The sequence below is a fragment of the Macaca nemestrina genome, chromosome 1 (assembly GCF_043159975.1).
Source record: "Macaca nemestrina isolate mMacNem1 chromosome 1, mMacNem.hap1, whole genome shotgun sequence".
NCBI lineage: Eukaryota > Metazoa > Chordata > Mammalia > Primates > Cercopithecidae > Macaca > Macaca nemestrina.
Genome location: NC_092125.1, coordinates 174,185,950 through 174,202,810, shown reverse-complemented (window position 1 = coordinate 174,202,810; position 16,861 = coordinate 174,185,950). Strand labels below are relative to the sequence as shown.

The following is a 16,861-nucleotide window of genomic DNA, read 5'->3' as shown; positions in this document are numbered from 1 at the left end:
TTCCAGAAAGTGTTTTTTGCATTCTTCTGATTCCTCATTGTTTTCATCATTGAAATATTCTACCATATTTTTCATCATTTCTACTTCCGTGGGACTTGCCTCTTATAGATGCTTTGTGGGATCTCTCAGGTGAACTAGTCCCATTAAGTTAGTTACTGTTTTTGTTTGGCCTACTCATTGATAAATGCTATTTTGCCTTTCATATAGGTTTTTAGAATTCATTCTGCATTAACAAATCTGAAAGCAGTGAAAGGTACAGCAGTTCCTGCCCTGTCACTTGGGCTGGCAGTCACCCAATCGGCCAACAGCAAGTGGCCCCTTCTTTCCTCCTAGAGCACCCTTGGTGGAAGCAGCACTTCTCTCTGGCTCAATCGTAGAAGCAACCCAGACTGCCAGTGTAGCCCTGACTGTGTAAGGCCCCTATGTCTAATTCCAAGTTTACAAACCTTTGGGTAGGGGTGACTAGTAGGTACAGCTTGCCTAAAGGTGAATAGTTATCCAAAGAGGGCAAGTTGCTAAAACACTTCAGGAAATGTCAAAACTGGTCTTAATAGAAGACTCAGGGAGGGGTAAGCCCTTTGTTCTGCTACTAGTACCTTGCCTTTACCCCCTAACAGTATAAACAAAGTCCTGTATTTTCTCTCTCTCCTGGAGAGTTTTGGAGTACCTGTGGCTTCGGTTGTACTCACTAAACTTGACCGGTTCTGCTGCTTAATAGCACATCCATGTTACCCATCAGTTTGATTTAAAGAGACTCAATGAATTGGACCCTAATGTTGTTTGAATAATCCTGATGAAGGAGAGAGTTGCCAGAGGCATCTGTAGCCATAAAACTTCTGTAGTCATCTTCACTCCAGGCATACTGCCTTATTTTAACTTCTTGTAAAGACCAAGACATCCCTAACTTTCCCTTTATTGGGGAAAAAATCTGCTTGGAAAAACAGTTATGCTGTGAAGTGTTGAGTTTTTTAACTATTGCTGTATTATGAACCACAACCAATGCTTGTTAGTTTAATACAGTAATCATTTATTTGATTCATGGACAGCTCATTTAGGCTGTGCTATGCTAGGCAATCCTTCTGGTCTCAGTTGGACTCACTCACTGGGGTCTTGGCTGACTGATCCACGTTGATCCAAGACAGTCTGGAGGTATCTGATCCAGATTGAGCTCAACTGGCTATTGCCCTGCTCCATGTTTCTCTTATCCTCCTCATGGGACCAGTGGACTAGCCTAGAATGATCTCATGGCAGTGCCAGAGGTGCAAGAGAACAAGCAGAAACACATAGAATCTCTTGAGGCTTAGACTCACAACTGGCATGCAGTTACTTCTGCTTCCTTATTTTGGCTAAATTCAGTCATGTGACAGAATCAGAAGTCAGAGGTAAGGAATCAGAATCAGAGGTAGGAAAGGAAGCCCTGCCTACAGTGTGGGGGACAGGGGGAGGAGGGTGCAGTACTACAAAGTTGCATGGCAAAGAGCGTGGGTATGTGGAGAGATGAAGACTTGGGGCCACGAACTCAGCCTTTATCAGCTGTTGAGAAATATAGTGCAATATTTTAAGCTTACAATGGTACCTCAAGAGAGAGAGCCATGAGTTTATCTTGGAAGTAGCAGAGAAATTTCACAGAGGAGCTGACACTGGAACTGGACCATAAGGATGACTTGGAGTTTACCAAGCAGACAAGGATAGGTGAAAGGAGTAATAATCCATTAAGATGGAAGGAAAAGTCAAAGTAGAGTCACAGTGCTCTACAGATAAGAATGGGGACATCTGGGGATTGAGGAGTTACCCTATGTGATTGGATCATTGGAAACAATCCTTCTATACTGCCTTTTGCTCCCTAATATTACTCTTGCCAGGGAGCTATCATACCTCCCCAAAAGTTGGAATTTCAGATGTCATGCCAGGAGGAGTTAGTGTATCGTATACTCTTCAGAACATGTTACATAGGTGGGCTGCCTTCTCTACTTATTAACAGTGTACGTTGCTTTAAAAAGGTGAATAATTTAGCATGTTTCTACAAGTGTTAGCATTTCTTCAGTATATTTATGCCACTTAGCATAGCTCAATGTGTTCTGCGATCTGTACCACATCTAAAAAATCATTAATGATAAGGGACATTTGTTGGCTTTCAAAAGATATTTAAGCCTCACTCAGTGTTACCACCTCCATGAACCCCTCCTTGATATTTCCTCCCCCTGTCCACCACCAGATTATGTCAGGTTCTTCCGCTAAAGGCTTTCATTTCTCCCTCTACTTCCTTCAGAGTATTTATGGCTATTTGTTAGTATATAATTTTAATTGTGATTATTTGATCAATTTCTGTCTCTCCAATTAAACTTTCAGCTTCTATGACAGCAAAGGACTAGATATTTTGCATACCACTGGTTTCCTGAATCCTAGCATAGTGCCAGAATCATAGTAACTGAATACTAAACATTTGTTCAGTGAGTGAGTGAACGCATGAGTCTATGTGAATGACTGAGTGAGATACATCTAGACTATTGTCCTTATGAGATAGGTTTTGGGTTATCTTTAAAATTGCATGAACTCTCAGGTTTACCATTTACCTACCATGTAATGGACAACCCATTCATCCTTTAATGTTTCCATTCAGTCAGTATTCATTGTGGCTTGTCATAATCCTGAATGTGAATGAGGTATTTGTGATACAGAGAAGAGTAAGGCCGATTCTGTGCTGATGGAGTTGCTTGTTTAGTGGGAGAGACGGTGAAATGAATGGGCAAAGACAGTTACTGTGGTAAATTAAGATAAGGATATGTCTGAATTAGAACTTAGAGAAGAAGCATTTCACTCAGTCTGCCCTTCATTGGGTCTTCCTGAGAAAAGACCATCTGAGCTGAGTCATGAAGGCTAACTAAGAGTTAGATGCATAATGGGCATGACTGTTCCAGGAAGAATGAAGCAAAAGAGTTCATTACACAGGGAAATGGGAAATGAAGGCTCACTATAGCAAACTCCAAATAATTCAGTATTGCAGTATGAGAAGGCAAGGGTGGGGATGGCCAGAACAGAGTGACTGTGGATATGGGCACAGTCGTATCACAAAGGGTTCTTTAAGCCCTGCTATGCATTGGACTTTGTCCTGAAGTTAGTGAGTAGCAATTGAAGGATCTTAATCAGAGATTGATATAAAATATTTTATTATATAAAGTTTGCCCTGGGCACAATATGGAGAACAGATTACAAGGCTCTAGGGGAGCAACATAAAGCAGCAGTTACTTACCCAGCATGATAAGGGCTGTAGTAGAAGACATAATCCATGCTCTGGGAAATCAGAAGAGGAGTACCTAACCCAGAACGGGAATCTCAGCCTAGGTTTAAGTAAAAGTTTGAATTATCATAGTGAAGAAGCTGGGATGAGTTTTCCCAACAGATGGGGTTAGGGCAAAGACACTTAAGTGCATAAGAACATGACTTTCTTCAGAGAACTGCAAGTGACCTTTTATTGTTAGACTATAGAATATTAAGGGTGAATTAATGAGAAATGAAGCTGGAAAAGAAAGCATCCAGCATTCAAGTCTTCCTCCTACTAAATATTGCTTTAGACTGGAATGATCGTATCATTTATTATCTCCACCAGACACGTCAAACACTTTTTTTTAATCATAGAAACTTTTGAACATGTAGCGAGAGTAGTATAATTAACACCCATGAACCCATCACTAGGTCCCAACAACCACCCATGACCAATCCTGCCCTTAGCCACATGCCATTTACTTGTCCTTCTCATATTATTTAAAGCACATTCCAGAGACCATATCATCTTATGCAAACATTTTCAGTATGTATCTCTAAATGATAAGGAGCCTTTTGTTAACATAACCACAACTACCAAGATCATATCTAAAATTTCATAATAATTAAATTTTTATCAAATAGCAAGGTTGTAATTTCTAATTATCTCACAAATGTCTTATAAACATAGATGTAAATACAAATATTCACATACAGTTTGTTTAATCAGGATCCAAATAAAGGACTGAAAGGACTGAGACTTTTTTTTTTTTTTTGAGACAGAGTCTCACTCTGTTGCCCAGGCTTGAGTGCAGTGGCACGATGTTGGTACACTGCAACCTCTGCCTCCTGGGTCCAAGCGATTCTCCTGCCTCAGCCTCCCAAGTAGCTGGGACTAGAGACACCCACCACCACACCTGACTAATTTTATATTTTTAGTAGAGACGGGGTTTCACCATGTTGGCCAGGCTGGTCTCCAACTTCTGACCTCAAGTGCTCTGCCTGCCTTGGCCTCCCAGAGTGCTGGGATTACAGGTGTGCACCACCATGCCCAGCCAGGGCTGAGACTTTTGAAAGTGAAGGAAGGTACTATCCATAATTAACAGGTATCCGTGAAGACTTTTTACCTAAGCAGGGATGTGTCATTATCTACATTGGCTTATTCTACTTCTTTAATACCTCTGCAGATATCAGGATGGGTATTTTGCAAAATATAAAGGAAGCCTCACTCATATGATCAGTTCTATATTTCTTCTGTTTTCTTAGGTCTCTCTGCTCCCTGGTGTGTAAGTGGACATACTCAGCAGAGAGAGGCTGGGATGACAGTTTCTGGAAAATGATTGGTTTGGAAGACTTTGTTGCAGATAATTACAGCAAAATAGGTAAAAGAATAAAACATCTGTAGAGTGATTATGTGCACTGGAGGATCTTGGTGGGTTTGTTGTTATTGTGGTTTGTATGTTTGTTGTTTTTGTATGCATTAAAACACAGGAATGAAGTTTACTTTTTCCAAGACAAATGAGTTAATTATGACCGGTAGGCCATGACTATTAGGCTCTTGCCTTAACATTTATATGAACTGAGTGGAGATACATGCTATGAAAATCTGCATTGAAATATAGAATCAGAAATTGCGCTAGGCGTGGTGGCTCACACCAGTAATCCCAGCACTTTGGGAGCTGAGGCAGGCAGATTGCTTGAGCCCAGGAGTTCGGGACCAGTCTGGGCAACATGGCAAAACCTCATCTCTACAAGAAAAATACAAATGTTAGCCTGGCGTGGTGGCACGTGTCAATAGTGTCAGCTACTCCGGAGGCTGAGGTGGGAGGATTGCTTGAGCCTGGGAGGCAGAGGAGGTTGCAGTGAGCTGAGATGGTGCCACTGCACCGTAGCCTGGGCAACAGGCAGAGCAGAACTCTGTCTTGAAGGGGGCGGGGGGGGGGAAGAAGAGAGAGAGAGAAAGAGAGAGAAATTTGTTGGGCTAGACCGAGGAAGATATTTGTAAGGAGTATCTTGGGAATAGCATACTGAAGGGGCTGTGTATGGACTGCTTCCAGTCAGTATTAGGAAAATAATTTTATAAATTAGGTTCACAGGACAAGGCAAGGCTGTGAACAGGTAAAAAGGCCTTTTATGTGGGTAGTAAAGTACATCTTCTATGCCCCAAGCACATTTCTCTGTGCTTGTATGTACCTTGTTTTATATATTTCTCACAACTACTGACAAAAGCACTGTTGCATGTTTACAGATGAGAATCAGAGAGATTAGTAACCTTGCCTAACCAGGCATGGAATCAATAAATGGTAAGTCAGGATTGAAATTCTCCCACTGGGAGGACCTGGAAGGAACTAATATTTTACTGGGACACAAATTTCAGCTTCAGTTACCTAATGGTTTAAGTGATTTGTAAAATGTATATGCCCTCCAAAAAATTAGTTGTTTTTTGCTGAATATTCCCATGGTATGTTGAAAATAGCTTTATTAGCATATATATTGATTACCTGTTTATGTATCTTGATTCCTCACTAGACTGTGAGCTCTTTGACATAAAGATTTTCACTTATTTACCTTTGTATTTCCTGTCCTGGCACAGGGCATGGCATATTTTCATATTTCAGTGACTTTTTGTTTAAAATATTGAGATGGTTTGTACTAGGAGGTTGGCACTCTTTGCTTTAAAAATCTTTAATGATATTTACTGATTTTAACATTATCTTTGGCAGTTGAGTACAACTTCAACCCTGATTTTCTGATTACTGTTATATTTTTCTGCTCCTCTTTCCTGCCTCACACATGACACATGTTTAATTAGTATATTAGCTCTGCTAATGGAGCAGTATCTACAAGAAATATTCATTAGAAGTCCATAATGTTAATCTAGCAGAAAATTTCCAGAGTAACTTTATTAGATTTTTTCCCTGTTAAGTTAATGGATTTTTAATGGATGTCCTAAGGAGACATATCATTAAGCAGAATATTGCTGTACGTGAATTAAAACTTACCCATTTATCAAAATTAATTGTGTGATGTTTCCTTTGATTTTCACTTCTGGGGACCTGAGCTTGTAGTTTCAGTCTGAACCCAAAGTAGAAGATATTTAAGAGGCTGTTTATTCTCAGTTGTGACTTTCAGAAACTCCTCTGGAAGCTACCTCTAGACATTCTTTAGCAATTCTTGGAACTATGAAAAATGAATCTCAAAAGCCTCCCTATGAAGTGTTAAACATTTCCAATGGCCTCATTGCCCGTCAAGATGTGGACAATATAGTGTAAAACCTTTTAGCAGATTTGAGCATTGAGCATCCTGGATTTGAGCATTAATACAATTACCATAATTTGCTCCATGTGGAGCTTTTAGCCAAGTGTTTACCAGGCTTCCTGGGCCCATGCAGTAAATAAATGCTTTCCCCGAAAACTGAACACCTCAGCAACTGATGGTCTTATGGAGGAATTTTTTTAAAATGAATTATTTATGAAGTGTAAGTTAAGGATCAAATGCAACATTTATATGGTGTGTTTCAAGGACAGGAGAAAAAATTTACAGGGTTTAAGTAACTACATGCAAGTTTCTAAAGCTAAAATGTTACTACCTAATGCCTTCTTTCAAGGAGGTATTTGGATGGCTTGGTTTGGGAACATTATACAAAGTAAGGAAAAATAGTTTTGTGCATCGAAAGAATATAGTAGAAATTTCTTTACAGTTGAATAGAAATTTCTTTACAGTTGAAACTGTGCAAATTGACTTAATATTCAGAACTGATGGAGAAAAATGAAACACAGTTTTTGGGTAGGGGATTATATAGCCCTACTGATAAAATGATCTGTGTTCAATAAAATCATCCAACAAACTGATCTGTGTCAATAAGTTTTGACCTTTAGTTCCACATGACTAATTCCCAAGTTACCTATCTAATCCTAGGCATCTATCAAAAGCACACAGGAAGGAAGAGATCAGCAGGGGGAAAGGACCCTTAGGAAGATAAGCAACATCCCACCTGTTCTAATTGATTATCCAGGTGCCATTTCAGCATGCCCCAATTGCCTTTTTAATTCGTGAGAAAATCTCTTGTTCTACTATTGGGGTAGCCCACTTTATGAAAATTCATGTGTTCAACATGGCTGAATTATAGAGTGATTATTTGCATTACTAACAGGGTTTGTCATATGAAGGGATTCAGTGTATTAGCTTATAGATCATTCCTTTATTTGGGACCAGGGAAGCCAGGCAAAGAATAAATGTAAATTCCAAGTCCAAGAAGTTAGTAAGTGAGAGGCAGAAATGAAGGTAAAGGGCAGGAGACAGTTTCTTGAGAGGAGGGAGGCTGCTTTTAAAATGGGTTTCCTCGACCTGGGAAGCACATGGGGTTGGGGGATTTCCCTTTCCTACACAAGGGAAGCCGTGACAGACTATACCTGGAAAACCGGGACACTGCCACCTAAATACTGGGCTTTTCCAACATTCTTGGCAAATGGCACATCAGTAGATTATATCCTGCTCCTGGCTTGGTGGGTCCCATGCCCATGGAGCCTTGCTCACTGCTAGAGCAGCATTTCGAGATTGAACTGTGAGGTGGCAGCGAGGTCGAGGGAGGGGCGTCTGCCATTGCTGAGGCTTCAGTAGGTAAACAGAGTGGCTGCAGAGCTTGAACTGGGTGGAGCCCACCTTAGCTCAACAAGGCCTGCCTGCCTCTGTAGACCCCACCACTGGGGGCAGGGCATAGCTGAATAAAAGGCAGCAGAAACCTCTGCAGTCTTAAATGTCCCTGTCTGACAGCTCTGAAGAGAGCAGTGGTTCTCCCAGTACAGTGTTTGAGCTCTGAGAACTGGACAGACTGCCTCCTTAAGTGGGTCCTTGACCCCCATGTAGCCTAAATGAGAGACACTTCCCAGTAGGGGCTGACAGACACCTCGTACAGCCGGGTGCCCCTCTGAGATGCAGCTTCCAGAGCAAGGATCAGGGAGCAGTATTTGCTGTTCTACAGTATTTGCTGTTCTGCAGTATTTGCTGTTCTGCAGCCTCCACTGGTGATACCCAAAAAACAGGGTCTGGAATGGACCTCCAGCAAATTCCAACAGACCTGCAGCTGAGGAACCTGACTGTTAGAAGGAAAACTAACAAACAGAAAGGAATAGCATCAACATCAACAAAAAGGATGTCCACAACAACACCCCATCTGTAGATAACCATCATCAAAGACCAAAGGTAGATAAAACCACAAAGATGGGGATAAAACAGAGCAGAAAAGCTGAAAATTCTAAAAATCAGACTGCCTCTCCCACTCCAAAGGAATGCAGCTCCCCTCCAGCAACGGAACAAAACTGGATAGAGAATGACTTTGACAAGTTGACAGAAGTAGGCTTCAGAAGATCAGTAATAACAAACTTCTCTGAGCTAAAGGAGGATATTTGAACCCATCACAAAGGAGTTAAAACCTTGAAAAAAGATTAGTCAAATGGCTAACTAGAATAAACGTGTAGAGAAGACCTTACGGAGCTGAAAACCATGGCATGAGAACTACCTGACACATGAACAAGCTTCAATAGCCAGTTTGATCAAGTGGAAGACAACGTATCAGTGATTGAAGATCAAATTAATGAAATAAAGTGAGAAGAGAAGTTTAGTGAAAAAAGAGTAAAAAGAAACAAACAAAGCCTCCAAGAAATGTGGGACTATGTGAAAAGACCATATCTACGTTTGATTGGTGTACCAGAAAGTGACAGGGAGAATGGAAACAAGCTGGAAAACACTCTACAGGATATTATACAGGAGAACTTCCCCAACCTAGCAAGGCAGGCCAACATTCAAATTCAGAAAATACAGAGAACACCACAAAGATACTGCTCGAGAAGAGCAACCCCAAGACACATAATTGACAGATTCACCAAGGTTGAAATGAAGGAAAAAATGTTAAGGGCAGCCAGAGAGAAAGGTTGGGTTACCCACAAAGGGACGCCCATCAGACTAACAGCAGACCTCTCAGCAGAAAGTCTGCAAGCCAGAAGAAAGTGGGGGCCAATATTCAACATTGTTAAAGAAAAGAATTTTCAACCCAGAATTTCATATTTAGCCAAACTAAGCTTCACAAGTGAAGGAGAAATAAAATCCTTTACAGACAAGCAAATGCTTAGAGATTTTGTCACCACCAGGCCTACCCTATAAGAGCTCCTGAAGGAAACACTAAACATGGAAAGGAACAACTGGTACAAGCCACTGCAAAAACATGCCGAAATGTAAAGACTGTCGATGCTAGGAAGAAACTGCATCAACTAACGAGCAAAATAACCAGCAAATATCATAATGACAGTATCAAATTCATACTTAACAATATTAACCTTAAATGTAAATGGGCTAAATGTGCCAATTAAAAGACACAGACTGGCACATTGGATAAAGAGTCAAGACCCATTAGTGTGCTGTATGCCGGAGACCCATCTCACATGCAGAGACACACATAGGCTCAAAATAAAGGGATGGTGGAAGATCTACCAAGCAAATGGAAAGCAAAAAAAAAAGTAGGGGTTGTAGTCCTAGTCTCTGATAAAGCTGACTTTAAAACAACAAAGATCAAAACAGACAAAGAAGGCCATTACATAATGGCAAAGGGATCAATTCATCAGGAAGAATTAACTATCCTAAATATATATGCACCCAGTACAGGAGCACCCAAAGAGATTTGGACTCCCACACAATAATAATGGGAGACTTTAACACCCCACTGTCAGTATTAGACAGATCAACGAGACAGAGGCTTAACAAGATGTCCAGGACTTGTATTCAGCTCAGCAGCAAGCAGACCTAATAGACATCTACAGAACTCTCCACCCCAAATCAGCAGGATATACATTCTTCTCAGCACCACATTGCACTTATTCCAAAATTGGGCACGTAGTTGGAAGTAAAATACTCCTCAGCAAATATAAAAGAACAGAAATCACAACAAACTGTCTCTTAGACCACAGTGGAATCAAACTAGCACTCAGGATTAAGAAACTCACTCAAAACTGCCCAAATACATGGAAACTGAACAATCTGCTCCTGAATGACTACTGGGTACATAATGAAATGAAGGCAGAAATAAAGATGTTCTTTGAAACCAATAAGAATAAAGACACAAAGTACAAAAATCTCTGGGACACATTTAAAGCAGTGTGTAGAGGGGAATTTATAGCACTAAATGACCACAAGGGAAAGCAGGAAAGATCTAAAATTGACACCCTAACATCACAATTAAAAGAATTAGAGAAACAAGAGCAAACACATTCAAAAGCTAGCAGAAGGCAAGAAATAACTAAGATCAGAGCAGAACTAAAGGAGATAGAGACACAAAAAAACCCTTCAAAAAAATCAGTGAATCCAGGGGCTATTTTTTTGAAAAGATCAACAAAATTCATAGACTGCTAGCAAGACTAATAAAGAACAAAAGAGAGAAGAATCAAATAGATGCATTAAAAAATGATAAAGGGGATATCACCACTGATCCCACAGAAATACAAACTACCATCAGAGAACACTAGAAACACCTCTATGCAAATGAACAAGAAAATCTAGAAGAGATGACTAAATTCCTGGACACATACACCCTCCCAAGACTAAGCCATTCAAGTTGAATCCCTGAATATACCAATGACAGGCTCTGAAATTGAGACAATAATGAATAGGCTACCAACCAAAAACAGTCCAGGACCAGATGGATTCACGGCTGAATTCTACCAGAGGTACAAAGAGGAGCTGGTACCATTCCTTCTGAAACTATTCCAATCAATAGAAAAAGAGGGAATCCTCCCTAACTCATTTTAGGAGGACATCATCATCCTGATACCAAAGCCTGGCAGAAACTCAACAAAAGAGGGAATTTTAGACCAATACTCCCTGATGAACATCAATGTGAAAATCTTCAATAAATTTCTGGCAAACCGAATCCAGCAGCACATCAAAGAGCTTATCCACTATGATCAAGTTGGCTTCATCCCTGGGATGCAAGGTTGGTTCAACATATGCAAATCAATAAACATAATCCATTGCATAAACAGAACCAAAGACAAAAACCACTTGATTATCTCAACAGATGCAGAAAAGGCCTTTGACAAAATTCAATAGCCCTTCATGTTAAAATCTTAATAAAGTAGGTATTGATGGAATGTATCTGAAAATAGTAAGAACTATGTATGACAAACCCATAGCCAATATCATACTGAATGGGCAAAATCTGGAAGCATTCCTTTTGAAAACTGGCACAAGACAGGGATCCTCTCTTTCACCACTCGTTTTAAACATAGTGTTGGAAGTTCTGGCCAGGGCAATCAGGCAAGAGAAAGAAATAAAGCGTATTCAGTTAGAAATAGAGGAAGTCATTGTCCCTGTTTGCAGATGACATGATTGTATATTTAGAAAACACCATTGTCTCAGACCAAAATCTCCCTAGCTAATAAGCAACTTCGGTGAAGTCTCAGGATACAAAATCAATGTGCAAAAGTCACAAGCATTCCTATACACCAATAACAGACAAACAGAGCCAAATCTTGAGTGAACTCCCATTCACAATTGCTACAAAGAGAATGAAATACCAAAGAATCCAACTTACAAGGGATGTGAAGTACCTCTTTAAGGAGAACTACAAACCACTGCTCAATGAAATAAAAGAGGACACAAACAAATGGAAGAACTTTCCATGTTCATGGATAGGAAGAATCAATATTGTGATAATGGCCATACTGCCCAAGGTAATTTATAGATTTGATGCCATCCCCGTCAAGCCACCAATGACTTTCTTCACATAATTGGACAAAAGTACTATAAAGTTAATTTAAAAACTACTTTAAAATTAATATGGAACCAAAAGAGCCCACATTGTCAGGACAATCCTAAGCCAAAAGAACAAAGCTGGAGACATCACGCTACCTGACTTCAAACTATAATACAAGGCCACAGTACCCAAAACAGCATGGTACTTGTACCAAAACAGAGATATAGACCAATGGAACAGAAAAGAGCCCTCAGAAATAATACCACACATCTAAAACCATCTGATCTTTGACAAACCTGACAAAAACAAGAAATGGGGAAAGCATCCTCCATTTCATAAATGGTGCTGGGAAAACTGGCTAGCCATATGTAGAAAGTTGAAACTGGATTCCTTCCTTATACCTTATACAAAAATTAACTTAAATGTTAGACCTAAAACCATAAAAACCCTAGAAGAAAACCTAGGCAATGCCATTCTGGACATAGACATGGGCAAGGACTTTATGTCTAAAACACCAAGAGCAATGGCAACAAAAGCCAATATTGACAAGTGGGATCTCATTAAACTAAAGGGTTTCTGCACAGCAAAAGAAACTACCATCAGAGTGAACAGGCAACCTACAGAATGAGAGAAACATTTTGCAATTTACCCATCTAACAAAGGGTAATATCCAGAATTTACAAGGAACTTAAAAAAATTTACAAGAAAAAAATCAAACAACCCCATCAAAAAGTGGGCAGAGGATATGAACAGACCCTTCTGAAAAGAAGACATTTATGCAGCCAACAGACACATGAAAAAATGCTCATCATCCCTCGTCATCAGAGAAATGCAAATCAAAACCACAATGAGATACCATCTCACAACAGTTAGAACTGCCATCTTTAAAAAGTCAGGAAACAACAGGTCCTGGAGAGGATGTGAAGCAATAGGAACACTTTTACACTGTTGGTGAGACTGTAAACTAGTTCAACCATTGTGGAAGACAGTGTGGCAATTCCTCGAGGATCTAGAACTAGAAATACCATTTGACCCAGCCATCCCATTGCTGGGTATATACCCAAAGGAATTTAAATCATGCTGCTGTGAAGACACATGCACACGTTATGTTTCTTGTGGCACTATTCACAACAGCAAAGACTTGGAACCAACCCAGATGTCCATCATTGATAGACTGGATCAAGAAAATGTGGCACAGATACACCATGGAATACTATGCAGCCATGAAAAAAGGATGAGTTCATGTCCTTTGTAGGGATATACATGAAACTGGAAACCATCATTCTCAGCAAACTATCGCAAGGACAGAAAACCAAACACCGCATGTTCTCACTCATAGGTGGAAACTGAATAATGAGAACACTTGGACACAGGGCGAGGAACATCACACACTGGTGCCTATCATGGGGTGGGGTGAGCAGGGAGAGAGAGCATTAGGAGATATACCTAATGTAAATGACGAGTTAATGGGTGCAGCACACCAACGTGGCACATGTGTACATTTGTAATAAACCTGCACATTGTGCACAGGTACCCTAGAACTTAAAGTATAATTTAAAAAAAATTTTAAGTAAAGAACCTTGGCTGGGCATGGTGGCTCACACCTGTAATCCCACCACTTTGGGAGGCCAAGGCAGGTTGATCATGAGGTCAGGAGTTTGAAACCATCCTGGCTAACATGGTGAAACCCCATCTGTATTAAAAATGCAAAAAATTAGCCAGGTGTGGTGACAGTCACCTGTATTCCCAGTTACTCGGGAGGCTGAGGCAGGAGAATGGTGTGAACCTGGGAGGCAGAGCTTGCAGTGAGCCGAGATCACACCACTGAACTCCAGTCTGCTCAACAGAGCAAGACTCTGTCTTAAAAAAAAAAAAAAAAAAAAAAGAGTCTTGACCAATGAACTAATGATAGGTATATGCTGTTGACATAAAAGTGCAAAAATCCTCAATAAAATACTGGCAAACTGAATCCAGCAGCACATCAAAAAGCTTATCCAACACGATCAAGTTGATACGCCACCTGAACAGAGCCACCTGAGGCAAGAGTGCAGTATTGTCTTTGGTCACACTGAATCAAAGTTCAGGGATCTTCTACCTGTTGTTGGAATCTGGCTAGACTTTGGAACCTGCGCAATACTGACTTATCCACCCATTGGCTGGCCAATAAGTTGAGACAAAGAGAAAAGAAGCCACCTATACTTGCCTGAAGCAAGCTGCACTTGATCAGCTTGATTTATGAACTCAGAGTCCACAGGCCTGAGTACAGGGTGGCTCAAGAAGAAAGTATTAGTTCTTTTCTGCTGCTATAACAGAATACTTGAGGTTGTGTGATTTATAATCAGCAGAGTTTAATTCAGCTCAGGGTTCTGGAGGCTGCAGTGTCCAAGGGTGCCAATAACTTCTGGGAATCTGGTAAGGGCCTTCTTGCTGCATCATCCCATGGCAAAGGCTGCAAGAGTGTGAGACTGCACACACAAGAATGAGAGTGGGCAAGAGGGGTCTGGGCTTTCTTTTATCAGAAGTGCCTCCTAAGACAATGGCATTAATACATTCATGAGGGCAGAACCCTCATGGCTTAATCACATCTTAAAAGTCTCACCTCTTAATACTGTCCCAATGGCAATGAAATTTTAACACGACTTTTTGTTTTAATGTGCTGAGCTTTTGTTCATTTTTTTTTTAACTTTTAAGTTCAAAGGTATAAGTGCAGTTTTGTTACATAGGTAAACTTGTGTAATGGGGGTTTGTTGTACAGATTATTTCATCACCCAGGTATTAAGCCTAGTACCCATTAGTTATTTTTCCTGATCCTCTTCCTCCTCCCACCTTTTGCCCTCCACCCTCCAGAAGAACCCAGTGTGTGTTATTCCATGTGTTCTCATTCTTTAGCTCCCACTTAAAAGTGAGAACATGCGATATGTGGTTTTCTGTTCCTGTGTTAGTTTGCCAAGGATGATGGCCTCCAGCTCCATCCATGTCCTTGCAAAGGACATGATCTTGTTCTTTTTTTATGGCTGTGTAATAATCCATGGTGTCCATGTACCACATTTTATTTATCCAGTCTATCACTGATGGGCATTTAGGTTGATTCCATGTCTTTGCTATTGTGAATAGTGCTGCAGTGAACATACATATGCATGTGTCTTTATAATAGAATGATCTATATTCTTTTAGGTGTATACCCAGTAATGAGATTTCTGGGTCAGATAGTATTTCCGTCTTTAAGTCTTTGAGGAATCACCACACTGTCTTCCACAATGACTGAACTATTTTACACTCCCACCAACAGTGTATCAACAGTGTTTAAGCATTCCTTTTTCTTCACAACCTCACAAGCATGTGTTATTTTTTGACTTTTTAATAGCCATTCTGACTAGTGTGAGATGGTATCTCATTGTGGTTTTGATTTGCATTTCTCTAATGATCAGTGATGTTGAACTTTTTTTTATATCAATATGACTTTTGAAGGGGACATTCAAACCATCACAGAGATACATGCCAAGCCTTCATGGACTCCACTTCAGGCCTGTGACCCCATTTCCCATTTAACATGGCCTCATGGATACTATTATACAATCTTTTAAGTCTCAGGGATCCAGCTAGGTGATTCCTTCTCCCATGGATGGAATAAGGGAGATTTTAAAGCAGGAAATGGGAGCTTTCTCACAAATACTACTTCATTTTAGGGGAAAGAAGAGGAAATTCCCTTTTGTAAACAAACCATAGAGGTTTCTAGCAACAACATGTATTATGTCCAGTGCTGGAAGCCTGAATCCAGTGATGGCATACATAGTTGTGGATGTTGTAAAATCCGTTTAGGGCAATTAATATTCAATATTCTGAATTTTTCCAGTAAAACTGGACATGTTTACAAGGATTCATCTCTTCGTTCTTTATAGTGTGTGGCTTGTTTTTCATTTTGATGTGAATGAGCCAGATAATTCAGTTATTTCTGTCCTCACAGAGTTTTGCTGAAGTGCTGCTTCATCTTTGTATCATGTGATATAAGTGCCAATTTTTCTAATTTATATTGAGCGCTCTGGAGAAATCTTTAACTACAGGTAATCCCAGCCTTTTCTAGGCTAAATGGGGCCCATCACACCATTACCTCGCTTGTCCTGAGGGAGGCTTATATGGTTTGGCTCTGCATCCCCACCCAAATCTCATCTCAAATTGTAATCCACACATATCAAGGGAGAGACCTGGTGGAAGGTGATTGGATTCTGGGGGCTGTTTCCCCAGTGTTTTTCTCTTGATAGTGAAGGAATTCTCAGGAGATCTGATTGTTTGATAAATGTTTGGCATTGTCCTTGCTTGTTCTTGCTATCTCCTGCCTTCCTTCCCCCTCTCCTTCCACCGTGGTTGTAAGTTTCCTGAGGCCTCCCTAGCCATGTGGAACTGTGAGTCAATTAAACCTCTTTTCTTCATATATTACACAGTCTCAGGTATTTCTTTATAGCAGTGCGAAAATGGAGTAATATAGGGGCCATCCCTGTGGGTACTCTGGACTGAGATTTGCCTTTGCCTGTCACCCTGAGCTTTTGATCTTACCTTATCCTCTTATCATCCTTCTCATTCCTGTCTAAGTAACAGAACTAGGTCTTTGGGTGAGTTACTTGATCTTTCTCAGCCTCAGTTAGTAGATTATGAAGATTAATAAGTGTATCATGAGGATTAAAGGTAATAATGCAGGTAAAGCTCTTAGCATACAGTAAATCTTCAGAAAGTACCTATCTGAAGGCAAGTACCTATCCTCTGAGTATTGATGCCTTATTTTACTGTTTAGTATCGAATTTCTGCCTGATAAAGAATGATTTGGAGGTCTCCATGCCAGTTAGCCATCCTTCCAGTCATGCA

At 40.3% G+C, this 16,861-nt stretch overlaps 1 protein-coding gene across 17 annotated transcripts in view; it reads left to right on the top strand.

The window, feature by feature from the left end:
* LOC105495149 (FGGY carbohydrate kinase domain containing) overlaps nucleotides 1-16,861 on the top strand; it is a 440,526-nt gene that overhangs the window by 148,423 nt on the left and 275,242 nt on the right. For all 17 annotated transcript variants that reach the window (XM_071092359.1, XM_011764399.2, XM_071092363.1 and 14 more), the window contains one exon: nucleotides 4,528-4,643. In XM_071092359.1, coding sequence (XP_070948460.1) covers nucleotides 4,528-4,643 — 116 coding nt within the window. The remainder of the gene's footprint in view (nucleotides 1-4,527; nucleotides 4,644-16,861) is intronic.